Source organism: Anomaloglossus baeobatrachus, chromosome 10, assembly GCF_048569485.1.
Source record: "Anomaloglossus baeobatrachus isolate aAnoBae1 chromosome 10, aAnoBae1.hap1, whole genome shotgun sequence".
Classification (NCBI taxonomy): Eukaryota; Metazoa; Chordata; class Amphibia; order Anura; family Aromobatidae; genus Anomaloglossus; species Anomaloglossus baeobatrachus.
Genome location: NC_134362.1, coordinates 46,854,101 through 46,867,794, shown reverse-complemented (window position 1 = coordinate 46,867,794; position 13,694 = coordinate 46,854,101). Strand labels below are relative to the sequence as shown.

Sequence of the window (13,694 nt, the reverse complement as noted above, 5' to 3'; positions counted from 1 at the left end):
AAGACAAGGTAGTACTGCGTCCAATTCCAGAGTTTCTTCCCAAGGTGGTATCTTCCTTTCATCTCAATCAGGATATCACTTTACCATCTTTGTGTCCGCATCCAGTTCACCAATTTGAAAAGGGTTTACATCTGTTGGACCTGGTGAGAGCACTCAGGATCTACATTTCCCGCACGGCGTCTCTGCGCCGTTCGGATGCACTCTATCCTGGTCGCTGGTCAGCATAAAGGGTCGCAAGCTTCCAAATCCACCCTTGCGCGGTGGATCAAGGAACCAATTCTTCACACCTACCGTTCTGCTGGGCTTCCGACTCCTTCTGGACTGAAGGCCCATTCTACCAGAGCCGTGGGTGCGTCCTGGGCATTACGGCATCAGGCTACGGCTCAGCAGGTGTGCCAGGCGGCTACCTGGTCGAGTCTGCACACTTTCACCAAGCATTATCAGGTGCATACCTACGCTTCGGCGGATGCCAGCCTAGGTAGACAAGTCCTGCAGGCGGCGGTGGCCCACCTGTAAGAAAGGGCTGCCTGACAGCCCGATCGCGAGGTATTATTTTACCCACCCAGGGACTGCTTTTGGACGTCCCAATTGTCTGGGTCTCCCAATTAGGAGCGAAAAAGAAGGGAATTTTGTTTACTTACCGTAAATTCCTTTTCTTCTAGCTCCAATTGGGAGACCCAGCACCCGCCCTGTTTTTCTGAGGGTATTTGTTTTTCGGGTGCACATGTTGTTCATGTTAATAACTTACGTTCTCCGATATTGTTTATCGGATTGAATTTGTTTTTGAAACAGTTATTGGCTTTCCTCCTTCTTGCTTTTGCACTAAAACTGAAGGACCCGTGCTCCCACGGGGGGGTGTATAGCCAGAAGGGGAGGGGCCTTACACTTTTAAGTGTAGTACTTTGTGCGGCCTCCGGAGGCAGTAGCTATACACCCAATTGTCTGGGTCTCCCAATTGGAGCTAGAAGAAAAGGAATTTACGGTAAGTAAACAAAATTCCCTTCTTCTAGCTCCTATTGGGAGACCCAGACAATTGGGTGTATAGCTTCTGCCTCCGGAGGCCACACAAAGTATTACACTTTAAAAAGTGTAACCCCTCCCCTCTGCCTATACACCCTCCCGTGCATCACAGGCTCCTCAGTTTTGGTGCAAAAGCAGGAAGGAGAAGACTTATGAATTGGTCTAAGGTAAATTCAATCCGAAGGATGTTCGGAGAACTGAAACCATGACCAAGAACAATTCAATCTGAACAACATGTGTACACAAAAGAACAAACAGCCCGAAGGGAACAGGGGCGGGTGCTGGGTCTCCCAATAGGAGCTAGAAGAAAAGGAATTTACGGTAAGTAAACAAAATTCCCTTCTTTGTCGCTCCATTGGGAGACCCAGATAATTGGGACGTCCAAGAGCAGTCCCTGGGTGGGTAAAAGAATACCTCAATAAAAAGAGCCGAGAACGGCCCCTTCTTACAGGTGGGCAACCGCCGCCTGAAGGACTCGCCTACCTAGACTGGCGTCTGCCGAAGCATAGGTACCGTATATGCCGGCGTATAAGACGACTGGGCGTATAAGACGACCCCCAACTTCTGCCCTAAAAATATAGAATTTGGGATATACTCACTGTATAAGACTACCCCGCTCCCAAATGAAAAAAAGTCAGCTTTGATTGCAACATGTTAATTTTAATTCCGCGAGAGCCGTACAATATGTTTTTAAAGGGCCATCGACAGATCAATCGCTCCAATGTTCACTTAGTACAGCAAGGAATGCTCCTCCCTGCTGTATAAAGCCACAACTGGACTGAAACAATGGTACTACACTCTGCTACAAACAGACACACACAACTCTGCTACAAACAGACAAACACACACAACTCTGCTACATACAAACACACACACACACAACTCTGCTACATACAGACAAACACACACAACTCTGCTACATACAGACAAATACACACAACTCTGCTGCTCTGTGGGGCCTGCACCCGCGGCTCGGCGGGTACAGCACCCACGGCATCGGCGGGGGGGGGGGGGGGGGGGGCTTGGCAGGGCATACATCTGGGGGGTTAGAAGCAGCTCACCGGGGCCCATAATGGGGAGGCGGGGAGGGCATTTACCCGATTAGGTCACGGTGGAGAGGGGGCCCACACAGCGCCGGACAGAAGCTCGCCTCCTTCATCTGTGGGACTGAGAAGGCGGTAGCTCCGCCCACAGATGAAATTCAAAACAGGATGTCTGCGCGCCTTAAAGTGACGGCGCCGCAGATTGCTGCCGAGGACTGCGGTCCCCGGAACTCGGCCGGGGGCAGCAGAACTATAAAGGCGAGTGGGCCCCGGCCAAGGGACAGGAGAACTGACGAGGCCGAGTGGGCCCCCCCGGCTCTCCAGGGCCCCGGCATTTGCCCATAGACAGGTAGGAGCCCTGTCTGCGAGCCAGATACGGCCATCAAAAGAGCCATATCTGGCTCGCGAGCCATAGGTTCCCGACCCCTGCTGTATGATATATACCGTATTTTTCGCTTTATAAGACGCACCTGATTATAAGACGCACCCCCAAATTTGGTGAAGGAAAAGAGAATTTTTTTTTTTAATGTTAAATGGGGTCCATCCTATAATGCCAGTGTCCCTCTAACAAATCATATAGGGTATATGTCCCTCATAGCCCCCCATCCTAAAATTAGCCCCCTTAATCTGGATATGGCCCCCTTATATTGACTATAGCCCCCTTGTGATGGCACATGTTCCCCTGTGCTGCCTATGGTCCCCTATGGATTGCACACGTTCCCGTGTTAGATATCACCCCCATAGTGCTGCCCATGGCTCCTATATAGATCGCACAAGTCCCCCTGTGTTATATATCGCCCCCATAGTGCTGCCCATGGTCCCTATAGATCGCACAAGTCCCCCTGTGTTAGATATCGCCCCCATAGTGCTGCCCATGGCCCCTATATAGATCGCACAAGTCCCCCTGTGTTAGATATCGCCCCCGTAGTGCTGCCCATGGCCCCTATATAGATCGCACAAGTCCCCCTGTGTCAGATATTGCCCCCATAGTGCTGCCCATGGCCCCTATATAGATCGCACAAGTCCCCCTGTGTCAGATATTGCCCCCATAGTGCTGCCCATGGCCCCTATAGATCGCACAAGTCCCCCTGTGTCAGATATGGCCCCTAGGCTGCTGCCCAAAGTAAAATAAAACCCTCTTTCCTTACCTCCTCCAGCGCTGAGCTCCCTCCTGTCTGGCTCCGTGCTTCTGTTCTTCCACTTCCTGGTTCTCAGTGCGGTCATGTGATCGGCACAGCAGGCTGAGCTCTCTGCCTGCCTGATCACAGTGGAAGCAGGGACACGGGGAGAAACGCTGCAGGGGTAAGTAAAGCTTTTTTATTTTAGAATGAGCAGCAGCCTCGGGGCCAAATCTAACACAGGGGTGGGCATGTGCGATCACACTGGGACGCAGGCTCATAATATGCACCGCTGCCCCAGCCCATCACTGCGTGCGATTTCAGCACCATTGGAGATGGACAGCGGCTGTGCATATTATATGAGCGGGTGCAGGAGATCAAAGGCTGCAGCCCGCAGCGTTCCCCTGTGCTCCAGAGCTGCTGCCCCCACCTCCCCTGGACGCTGCAGTGTACATATACACATACACATACATATACATACATACATACATACATACATACATACATACATACATACATACATACATACATACATACATACATATATATATATATATATATATATATATATATATATATATACACACACACACACACACCCCCGTATATCCGGCGTATAAGACGACCCCCCCACTGTAGCCATTATTTTAAGGGGGTAAAAAGTCGTCTTATACGCCAGTATATACGGTATGCACTTGATAGTGTTTCGTGAAAGTGTGCAGACTAGACCACGTCGCTGCCTGACACACCTGCTGAGCCGTAGCCCGGTGCCGCAATGCCCAGGACGCTGCTGAGACGCCGACTCCTCCACAGTAGGAGGCGGGGGAGAGAGATCCAACACCTGGTTGATGGACGAGATAAGATCATTCACTAATGCGTCCCCCTCAGGTGTATCAAGGTTAAGGGCGACGTCAGGGTCAGAACCCTGAGCTGCGACGTCCGCCTCGTCCTCCAGAGAGTCCTCAAGCTGGGAACCCGAGCAGCGTGAAGAAGTCGGGGAAGATTCCCAGCGAGCCCGCTTAGCCTGTCTAGGACTGTGGTCCTGGCAGGAGTCCTCCGCGTGGCACCTAGGGCCCAACCTGGGAGCGCGCTGCGGCTCAGACCGAGAGGGGCCTGGAGGTGATGATCCAACAGGGGCCGGGGCCTGTGTAAGGACCGGTCTGGACTGCAAAGCTTCTAGCAGCTTGGCAGACCATTTGTCCATAGACTGAGCCATGGATTGTGAAAGTGACTCAGAGTTTCTCAGCAAAGAAGGGAATTTTGTTACTTACCGTAAATTCCTTTTCTTCTAGCTCCTATTGGGAGACCCAGACGATTGGGTGTATAGCTACTGCCTCCGGAGGCCACACAAAGCATTACACTAAAAAGTGTAAGGCCCCTCCCCTTCTGGCTATACACCCCCAGTGGGATCACTGGCTCACCAGTTTTAGTGCAAAAGCAAGAAGGAGGAAAGCCAATAACTGGTTTAAACAAATTCACTCCGAAGTAACATCGGAGAACTGAAAACCATTCAACATGAACAACATGTGTACCCGAAAACAACCAAAAATCCCGAAGGACAACAGGGCGGGTGCTGGGTCTCCCAATAGGAGCTAGAAGAAAAGGAATTTACGGTAAGTAACAAAATTCCCTTCTTCTTCGGCGCTCCATTGGGAGACCCAGACGATTGGGACGTCCAAAAGCTGTCCCTGGGTGGGTAAAGAAATACCTCATGTTAGAGCTGCAAGACAGCCTTCCCCTACGGGGAGGCAACTGCCGCCTGCAGGACTCTTCTACCTAGGCTGGCGTCCGCCGAAGCATAGGTATGCACCTGATAATGTTTGGTGAAAGTGTGCAGACTCGACCAGGTAGCTGCCTGGCACACCTGTTGAGCCGTAGCCTGGTGCCGTAATGCCCAGGACGCACCCACGGCTCTGGTAGAATGGGCCTTCAGCCCTGATGAAACCGGAAGCCCAGTAGAACGGTAGGCTTCAAGGATTGGTTCCTTGATCCATTGAGCCAGGGTGGATGTTGCAGCCTGCGATCCCTTGCGCTGACCAGTGACAAGGACAAAGAGTGCATCCGAGCGGCGCAGGAGCGCCGTGCGGGAATGTAGATTCTGGGTGCTCTACACCAGATCCAACAATGCAAAGCCATTACATATCGATGAAATGGAGAAAAGGAAGGTAAGGAGATATCCTGATTGTGATAAAAAGGGGATACCACCTTAGGGAGAAACTCTGGGATCGGACGCAGCACTACCTTATCTTGGTGAACACCAGGAAGGGAGCTCTGGATGACCGCGCTGCTAGTTCTGACACTCTCCGAAGAGACGTGACCGCTACCAGAAAGGCCACTTTCTGTGAAAGTCGAGAAAGTGAAAACAACCCTCAGAGGCTCGAAGGGCGGCTCCAAGAGAGCAATTAATACCCTGTGCAGATCCCATGGGTCTGACGGCCTCTTGTACGGAGGGACAATGTGATAATCCCCCTGCAGGAACGTGCGTACCTGAGGAAGTCGTACTAGGCGCTTCTGAAAGAATACCGACAGCGCTGCGACTTGTCCTTTAAGGGAGCCGAGCGACAAACCTTTTCCCAATCCAGATGCAGGAAGGGGGGAAAAAGGAGACAATGCAAATGGCCAGGGAGACACTCCCTAAGCAGAGCACCAAGATAAGAATAACTTCCACGACTTGTGGGAGATTTTGGCAGACGTCGGCTTCCTAGCCCGTCTCATGGTGGCAATGACGTCTTGAGATAATCCTGAAGACGCTAGGATCTCGGACTCGATGGCCACACAGGCCGGATCAGGGCCGTAGAATTCAGTGGAAAGAACGGCCCTTGGGACAGTAAGTCTGGCCGATCTGAGAGTGCCCACGGTTGGCCGACCGTGAGATGCCACAGATCCGGGACCACGACCTCCTCGGTCAGTCTGGGACGACGAGGATGGCGCGGCGGCAAGCGGAGCTGAGCTTGCGTAGCACTCTGGGCAACAGTGCCAGAGTAGGAAACACATAGGGTAGCTGGAACTGCGACCAATCGTGAACTAGGGCGCCTGCCGCCAGAGCTCTTTGCTCGTGAGACCGCGCCATGAAAATCGGGACCTTGTTGTTGTGCCGAGACGCCATTAGGTCGACGTCCGGCATCCTCCAGTGGCTACAGATTTCCTGACACCATACTGGGTGCAGAGGCCATTCCCCTGCGTCCATGCCCAGGCGACTGAGGAAGTCTGCTTCCCAATTTTCTACGCCCGGGATGTGAACTGCGGATATGGTGGATGCTCTGTCCCCCACCCACATCAGAATCTGCCGGATTGCCTGGTAGGCTTGGCGATGCGTGTTCCGCCTTGGTGGGCGATGTCTGCCACCGCTGTGGAATTGTCCGACTGAATTCGGATCTGTTTTCCTTCCAGCCACTGCTGGAAGGCTTGCAGGGCAAGATGCACTGCCCAGATTTCCAGAACATTGATCTGAAGGATGGACTCCTCTGGAGAGAGTCCTTGACCGTCTGAGAAGGGAAACGTTCCTTTCTAGGGACGTCGACTCCCCAACCCATTGGCAAAGCATGTCCCATTGAAGTGGACGCAGTGAAACTGCGCGAAAGTGACTGCCTCTGCATGAGGCGTCTTAAGGGGTGTGACTGGCCTTGAAGGAGAGACTGCACCCCCGTCTGTAGTGAACGCTGCTTGTCCAGCGGAAGCTTCACTATCGCTGAGGGAGTGTGAAACTCCATGCCCAGATATGTCAGCGATTGGGTCGGTGCCCGATGTAACCTTGAAAAGTTGATGATCCACCCGAAACTCTGGAGAGTCTCCAGCGCCACGTTCAGGCTGTGTCGGCATGCCTCTTGAGAGGGTGCCTTGACAAGTGGATCGTCCAGTAAGGATCACAGAGTGACCCTGAGAGTGCAGGACTGCTCCCACTGCTGCCCTGAACTTGGTGAAAACCCGTAGGGCTGTCGCCAGACCGAAGGGCAGGGCTACGCACTGAAGATGCTCGTCTTCAATAACGAAACGTAGCAAACGCTGGTGCTCTGGAGCAATCGGCACGAGGAGATAAGCATCCTGATGTCTATTGATGCTAGGAAAATCTCCTTGAGACATTGAGGCAATGACGGAGCGGAGGGTTACATCCGGAACCGCCTGGCCTTCACGTGCTTGGTGAGCAGTTTTAGGTCCAGAACGGAACGGAAAAAGCCACCCTTTTTTGGCACCCCAATAAGATTGGAGGAAAAAACCGTGTCTTGTTCCTGAAGAGGAACAGGGATTACCACTCCTTCTGCCTGCAGAAGAGCATCGGCTCGGTGGGGGGGGGGGAAGTTCTGAAGAATCGAGCCGGAGGACGAGAACAGAGCTCTATCCTGTACACGTGAGACACAATGTCTCTCACCCACCGGTCTGTGACCTGTGGCAGCTAAATGTACCCAGAAGCGGGAGATTCTGCCACCAACCGCGGATGCGGGGAGAGAGAGCTGAAATACATGAGGAGATCGCCTTGGCAGCGGTTCCTCCTGCTGCCTTCCTTGGGCGTGAATGAGCCCGGCCGGAATCTGAGCCCCTCTGAGCCTTTTGAGCCCTTTTAGACGAGTACAATTGGGACTTGCCCGAGCCTGGGAAGGACCAACCTCGACTGTCCCCCCAGGACAGCATTACTAGGGTAAGTCGCAATGCAGACATTGCGAGGTTAAGGACACCACCTGCGGCACAGATGTACATGTGCTCAAGACCAGCTGCGCAAGACCAGCTGAAATAGGTTAGGGTGCCCATACGGCTGCGAATGCCGGAGCAACCGACACGCTGATAGCTTCACAGACAGATTTCAACCAGAGGTCTATCTGTCTGTCAATGGCATCTTTAAGTGACGTCCCATCTCCACTGCAACTATGGATCTAGCCGCAAGCCTGGAGATTGGGGGATCCACCTTTGGACCCTGGGTCCAGGGCTGTACCACATCAGGGTAAAGGGATAACGTGCCTCCTTAATACGTTTGGAGAAAACGTTTATCTGGTAAGCGTGGTGTTTCTGAACTGCGTCTCTGAAGTCAGCGTGGTCAGAAAAAGTACTCAATCTACGCATGAGTACTGAAAAAGGATTTCTCCTGCTGTGAAGCTGACTCCTCCACTGGGGGAGCTGAGGGAGAAATATGCAACATTCCATTGATGGACGCTATAAGATCATTCACTATGGCGTCACCATCCGGTGTATCCGGATTGAGAGCGGTGTCAGGACCAAAGCTCTGATCAGCTACGTCTGCCTCATCATACAGAGAGTCGTCCTGCTGGGACCTTGACCAGTGATGAAGCCGAGTGTCGTACCCAGCGAGCTAGCTTAGGCTGTCTGGGACTGCCGTCCGTGTCAGAGCCTTCACCCTGGAATGCCTGGGACCCCCCCGGAGTACTGAGTACGTTCCAAATGAGGGTGGCCAGGGAGCATTAATCAAGATTGCCCATGGCCTTAGTAGAGAATCTCCGTCCCTGTCCCTGGACAGGGTTCACAGGTGGTTTCTTTGGCCACTTCTAGTAGAGACCCCGGCTGACCAAGTGCTACAGGGGAGCATTGCCCACAATGGGGGTCAGTGAAACCTGCCGGTGGAACAGTATCTGCAGGAAAAGCAGCATAGAAAGCCTGTGTTGCTTTTTTGCTGCTGTATTCTAGTCATCTATGCAATGTACAACATACAAGCATAAACACTTCAGCACATGCAGTACAAGCAGCCTATAAAGCCTGTGCCTTGGCACCCATGCTTTTTTGCTGCAGTTGTCCAGCCCTCTAGGAGAATATAGCCAAGAGTAGCGACCGTACAGTGCAATGTATAGCATACAAGCATATATACAAATGAACACTTCAGCCATGTAATACAAGCAGCCTAGAAAACCTGTGCCTTAGCACCCTTGCGTTTTTGCTGCTGTTATCTCACCATCTAGAAGGGCATATAGCCAAAGATAGCGACCTACAGTGCAGTGTATAGCATACAAGCATAAAATACAAATGGACACTTCAGTATTTAGTGGGGTCAGCACTTCAGGTGCTGCTTACCGCCCGCCTATAACGCGGGTGTGTGGTCGCCAGAGCCCTGTGTTGGTTGCCCAGAGCATGTCTCCGTTCCCCAGCTCGGACGGCGTGCAGGAATGGCTGCCGGCGTCCTTCTCCAGCTCGTGTGACGAGGGGCGGGCCGTGGGCGTGCCCCAGACAAGAGCGGGAAACTGGCGTCCCACTGTGTCCAGTGAAGGGGGCTGGAGAATGCAAAGCAGACTCCAGCCCTCGGCGCTGACTGTCTGTACAGCGTCCCGCCTCTCCCCTGACTGGCAGGGCTGGAGGCGGGAACGAAACGAAAACTAGGCCGCAAAGCCGGGGACTCAAGTAATAAGCGCGGCCGTCCATGTGCACGGCCCGCGCGGAAGTCCCCGGCGCACCACAAGTCCCAGCCGCGCCACAGTGTAAAAAACACCCAGCAACGGCCGGCGCGGCAGTTCCCAATACATAAAGTCACTCAGCAAAGCTGTAGTGACTAATAGCACGAGCGCTCTGCGCTGTTGCCCCCGGCGCACTAACACTCCCAGCAATGCTGGTGTGTGTGTGCGCGCTTGCCCGGGGACACAGAGTACCTTAATGTAGCAGGGCCTGTCCCTGACGATACTCAGCTCCATATCCAGCAGGTTCTCTGGGTCTGTGGATGGAGCCCGGTCTCAGTGCCTGGAGACCTGTAAGATCCCACTTCACCCAGAGCCCTGAGGGGGGGATGGGGAAGGAAAACAGCATGTGGGCTCCAGCCTCCGTACCCGCAATGGGTACCTCAACCTTACAAACCGCAAGTGGGGTGAGAAGGGAGCATGCTGGGGACCCCATATGGGCCCACTTTTCTTCCATCCGACATAGTCAGCAGCTGCTGCTGACTAAACAGTGGAGCTATGCGTGGATGTCTGACCTCCTTCGCACAAAGCAGAAAACTGGTGAGCCAGTGATCCCACTGGGGGTGTATAGCCAGAAGGGGAGGGGCCTTACACTTTTTAGTGTAATGCTTTGTGTGGCCTCCGGAGGCAGTAGCTATACACCCAATCGTCTGGGTCTCCCAATGGAGCGCCGAAGAAAGAGGCGAACTCTGTCCCTGCCGCCTGGACAGGGGGAGCAGGGGGGTCTACATGAGCCGAGGGGCCCACCAGTGACCGAGGCTCCGGCTGAGCAAGTGAAACAGGGGTCGAGCATTGCTCACAGTGAGGGTAGGTGGAACCCGCAGGTAACATAGCCCCACAAGAGGTACAGGCCGCAAAAAAACCCTGTGCCTTAACAGCTTTGCTCCTTGTGGACGACATGCTGTTGTCTCCTAGGAGAATGATCACTGAGGGTATATGGGCAAAAAACAGGGTATACAGCCCGACCGAACAGAAATATATATATATAAATACGTATCTATTCCGGCACCCTGGGGGGGGGGGACCAGCACCGGGTGACCGGTGTGGCTGACCGACCGCTAACAAGCGGAGTGTGTCCTCCAGATTCCCAGCTTTAGGGTCCCCTGGAGCTGCAGAGCTGTTCCTGAGAATCCTCCACCGGCAGAATGCCCAAAAAATGGCTGCCGGAGATCTCAGGGGAGGAGTGGAGCCGTGGGCGGCGCCAGGAAAGTGCGGGAATCTGGGGTCCCCACAGTGATCAGTGAGGGGGAAGGAAACATACAGGATGCTCCAGCCCTCACATCCGACGTCAGGTCGGCAGTCCCGCCCTTACCCCTGACAGGCAGGCCCGGGGGCGGGATTTTTGCGACTAGGCCGCGATGAAGCCGGGGACTAAATTTGAGACCGCGCCCGACAAGCAGGCACGGTCAGCGCGGAAGTCCCCCGGCATTCTCAATTCAGCAGCTGCCGCAGCGTCCGGGAAGAAAGTGCGCTCCTGCATATTCCCCAATGGGGACACAGAGTACCTTATAGTTGCAGGGCCCGGTCCCTGAGGTTGAATAGACTCCGGTCCGGCAGATTGCCACAGGGGCTGCGGAGGGAGCACGGTCCCAGCAAATGGCTGACCGTTCAGGATCCCACTTCTCCCAGAGCCGCTAAGGGATGGTGAAGGAGACGGCATGAGGCTCGGGCCTTTGTACCCGCAATGGGTACCTCAACCTTAACAACACCGCCGACGTAGTGGGGTGAGAAGGGAACATGCCGGGGGCCCCGTGGGGGCCCTCTTTTCTTCCAACCGACATAACTAATATGAGAATGCATGAGTGGATGTGTGCCTCCTTCCACACAAAGCATAAAACTGAGGAGCCCGTGATCCACGGGAGGGTGTATAGGCAGAGGGGAGGGGTTACACTTTTTAAAGTGTAATACTTTGTGTGGCCTCCGGAGGCAGAAGCTATACACCCAATTGTCTGGGTCTCCCAATGGAGCGACAAAGAAAAATAAAATAGAAACAAACACCTTAAGGCTATGTGCGCACTAGAAAGGTCCTTTTTCTCAAACTTTGAGAGACATTCTGGGAGTTGAAGATTCTCGCACCTGCGGGAAAACAACGCACCAAATCCGTGGTAAAAACGCATGCGTTTTTACCGCGGATTAGCCGCGATTTCACCGCAGATTTTCAGCAGGTTGTTCCTGACACATGCAAGTATAGACATTCCGGGGGTATTCCGCAGGTAATAATGAACATGCTCATTTTCTCAAGAAAGTTTCTCGAGAAAATTCTCAAGAAATTTTCTTGAGAAAAATCTGCAGGGTGCGCACAGCTATTTTTTTTTAACACATAGGTTTTGATGGGAAATGTCTGCAGAAAGATTTCTAATCTTTCTCAAGAAATTTCCGCGGCAAATCCGCGGGTAAAAACGGTCTAGTGCGCACATAGCCTTAAGGGGTTATCCAGTTTTGTAAAAGGAAGATTTTTGTGTACTCCTCGTAAAATCTTTTTCTCTGAGCCTTCATTGGGGGACACAGGACCATGACCATGCTGTGTCTCCCAATAAGGTGAGAAAAAAAAACCCTGCAGTTTTAATTTTGTTTTAAAGTTGTGCTTTACTCCTCATTCTCGGGTCCATCACACAGTCTCTGCTGCTGCTCCTGGTGTGTTAGGCCGCTTTCACACATCCAGCTTTGATTCACTTTGTCGGATCCGGCACGTTCCCGTACAGTGTATACAGTACAATGGCCGCGCGACAAGCTCTGGTCACAATGTCATGTGACCAGGAAGTTACAGCGCGTCCATAGTACTGTATACACTGTACGCGAACGCGCCGGATCCGACAAATTGAATCAAAGCTGGATGTGTGAAAGCGGCCTTGCTGTCTGCAGTGCTGACGTCAGGTCAACAAGCAGGGCCACGGCTCTGAGCAGCTTGTGCTGTCAACTTGAGCAGAATGGGTGAGCTCAGCGATTGGTTGCAGTGCTGTCGAAGAGAGTTCAGCACTGCAGCCAATAACAAAACAGGAGGAGCAGCGAAGACACCGTAGTGAACCCAGGGATTAAATAATTCCACAGTGCTTTAAAAAGACATCACTTCCCCTATTGGGGCTCACAATATAAAATTCCCTATCAGTGTGTTTTTGCAGTGTGGGAGGAAACCCACACAAGCATGGGAAGAACATGCAAACTCCTTGCAGATCCCGTCCTTGGTGGGATTTGAACACAGAAACCTGTTCTAACCCCTGAGCATCCGTACTGCCATAATAAATGGGGTCAGTCATTACTGAAAACCGTAGCATACCGTACCATCTCTTTGGGTAAAACCAAAGTAGGTCCCAATGTAGATGTGAGCAGAGCCTTATGCCAATTTGATACAAGCTGGCCATCTTACCTTTCTCCTCTTCTCTTTCAATCCAGTCAGCATATTTTTGGGGGTGGGGAACTTGTGAGGGTCCCAGGTGAAATATCTCTTTCCATCAGCATGTTCAATATCTAACCAGATGACGTCATAAGGCATATCATGCTCGTCAAAGCCGGCGTCCACATTCCGCACATCCTCCTCGTCGTTGTAGTTCCATCGGCACTGATGGTATCCCAAGGAGAAGTACGGTGGTAGGGCCTGAGTGCCTGTACACGGGAGGATGCAAGTAAACATTTAGTAAAGACAATGATTGTTTAGGTTCCTGAAAGCAACATGTGCAATTTGTGATGTTAAAAAAGTGGAAATAGTTGACAAGTGCTTCCTACTGGGGTGTAGTGCTGAAATAAAGCAAGTATTTTACCTTTACCAGCTGGGCTCCACCAACGGCGCCCAACACCAGCTGGGCTCCACCAACGGCGCCCAACACCAGCTGGGCTCCACCAACGGCGCCCAACACCAGCTGGGCTCCACCAACGGCGCCCAACACCAGCTGGGCTCCACCAACGGCGCCCAACACCAGCTGGGCTCCACCAACGGCGCCCAACACCAGCTGGGCTCCACTAACGGCGCCCAACACCAGCTGGGCTCCACTAACGGCGCCTAACACCAGCTGGGAGCTCTGGCTGCTGATTACCATCCTCAGCTGCCTGTACCCTTTATAAGGTTCTGGATTCTGAGGCCGAGTGCCGGATATAGCTTCTGCTTCCTCGGTTCCAGTGGTTTTCCTGTTCCA

General features: G+C 52.9%; 1 protein-coding gene across 2 annotated transcripts in view; it reads right to left on the bottom strand.

The window, feature by feature from the left end:
• Window positions 1–13,694, bottom strand: part of GANAB (glucosidase II alpha subunit) — a 99,323-nt gene that overhangs the window by 63,333 nt on the left and 22,296 nt on the right. For both annotated transcript variants that reach the window (XM_075326544.1, XM_075326546.1), the window contains one exon: window positions 12,932–13,167. In XM_075326544.1, the coding sequence (XP_075182659.1) occupies window positions 12,932–13,167 (236 nt within the window). The remainder of the gene's footprint in view (window positions 1–12,931; window positions 13,168–13,694) is intronic.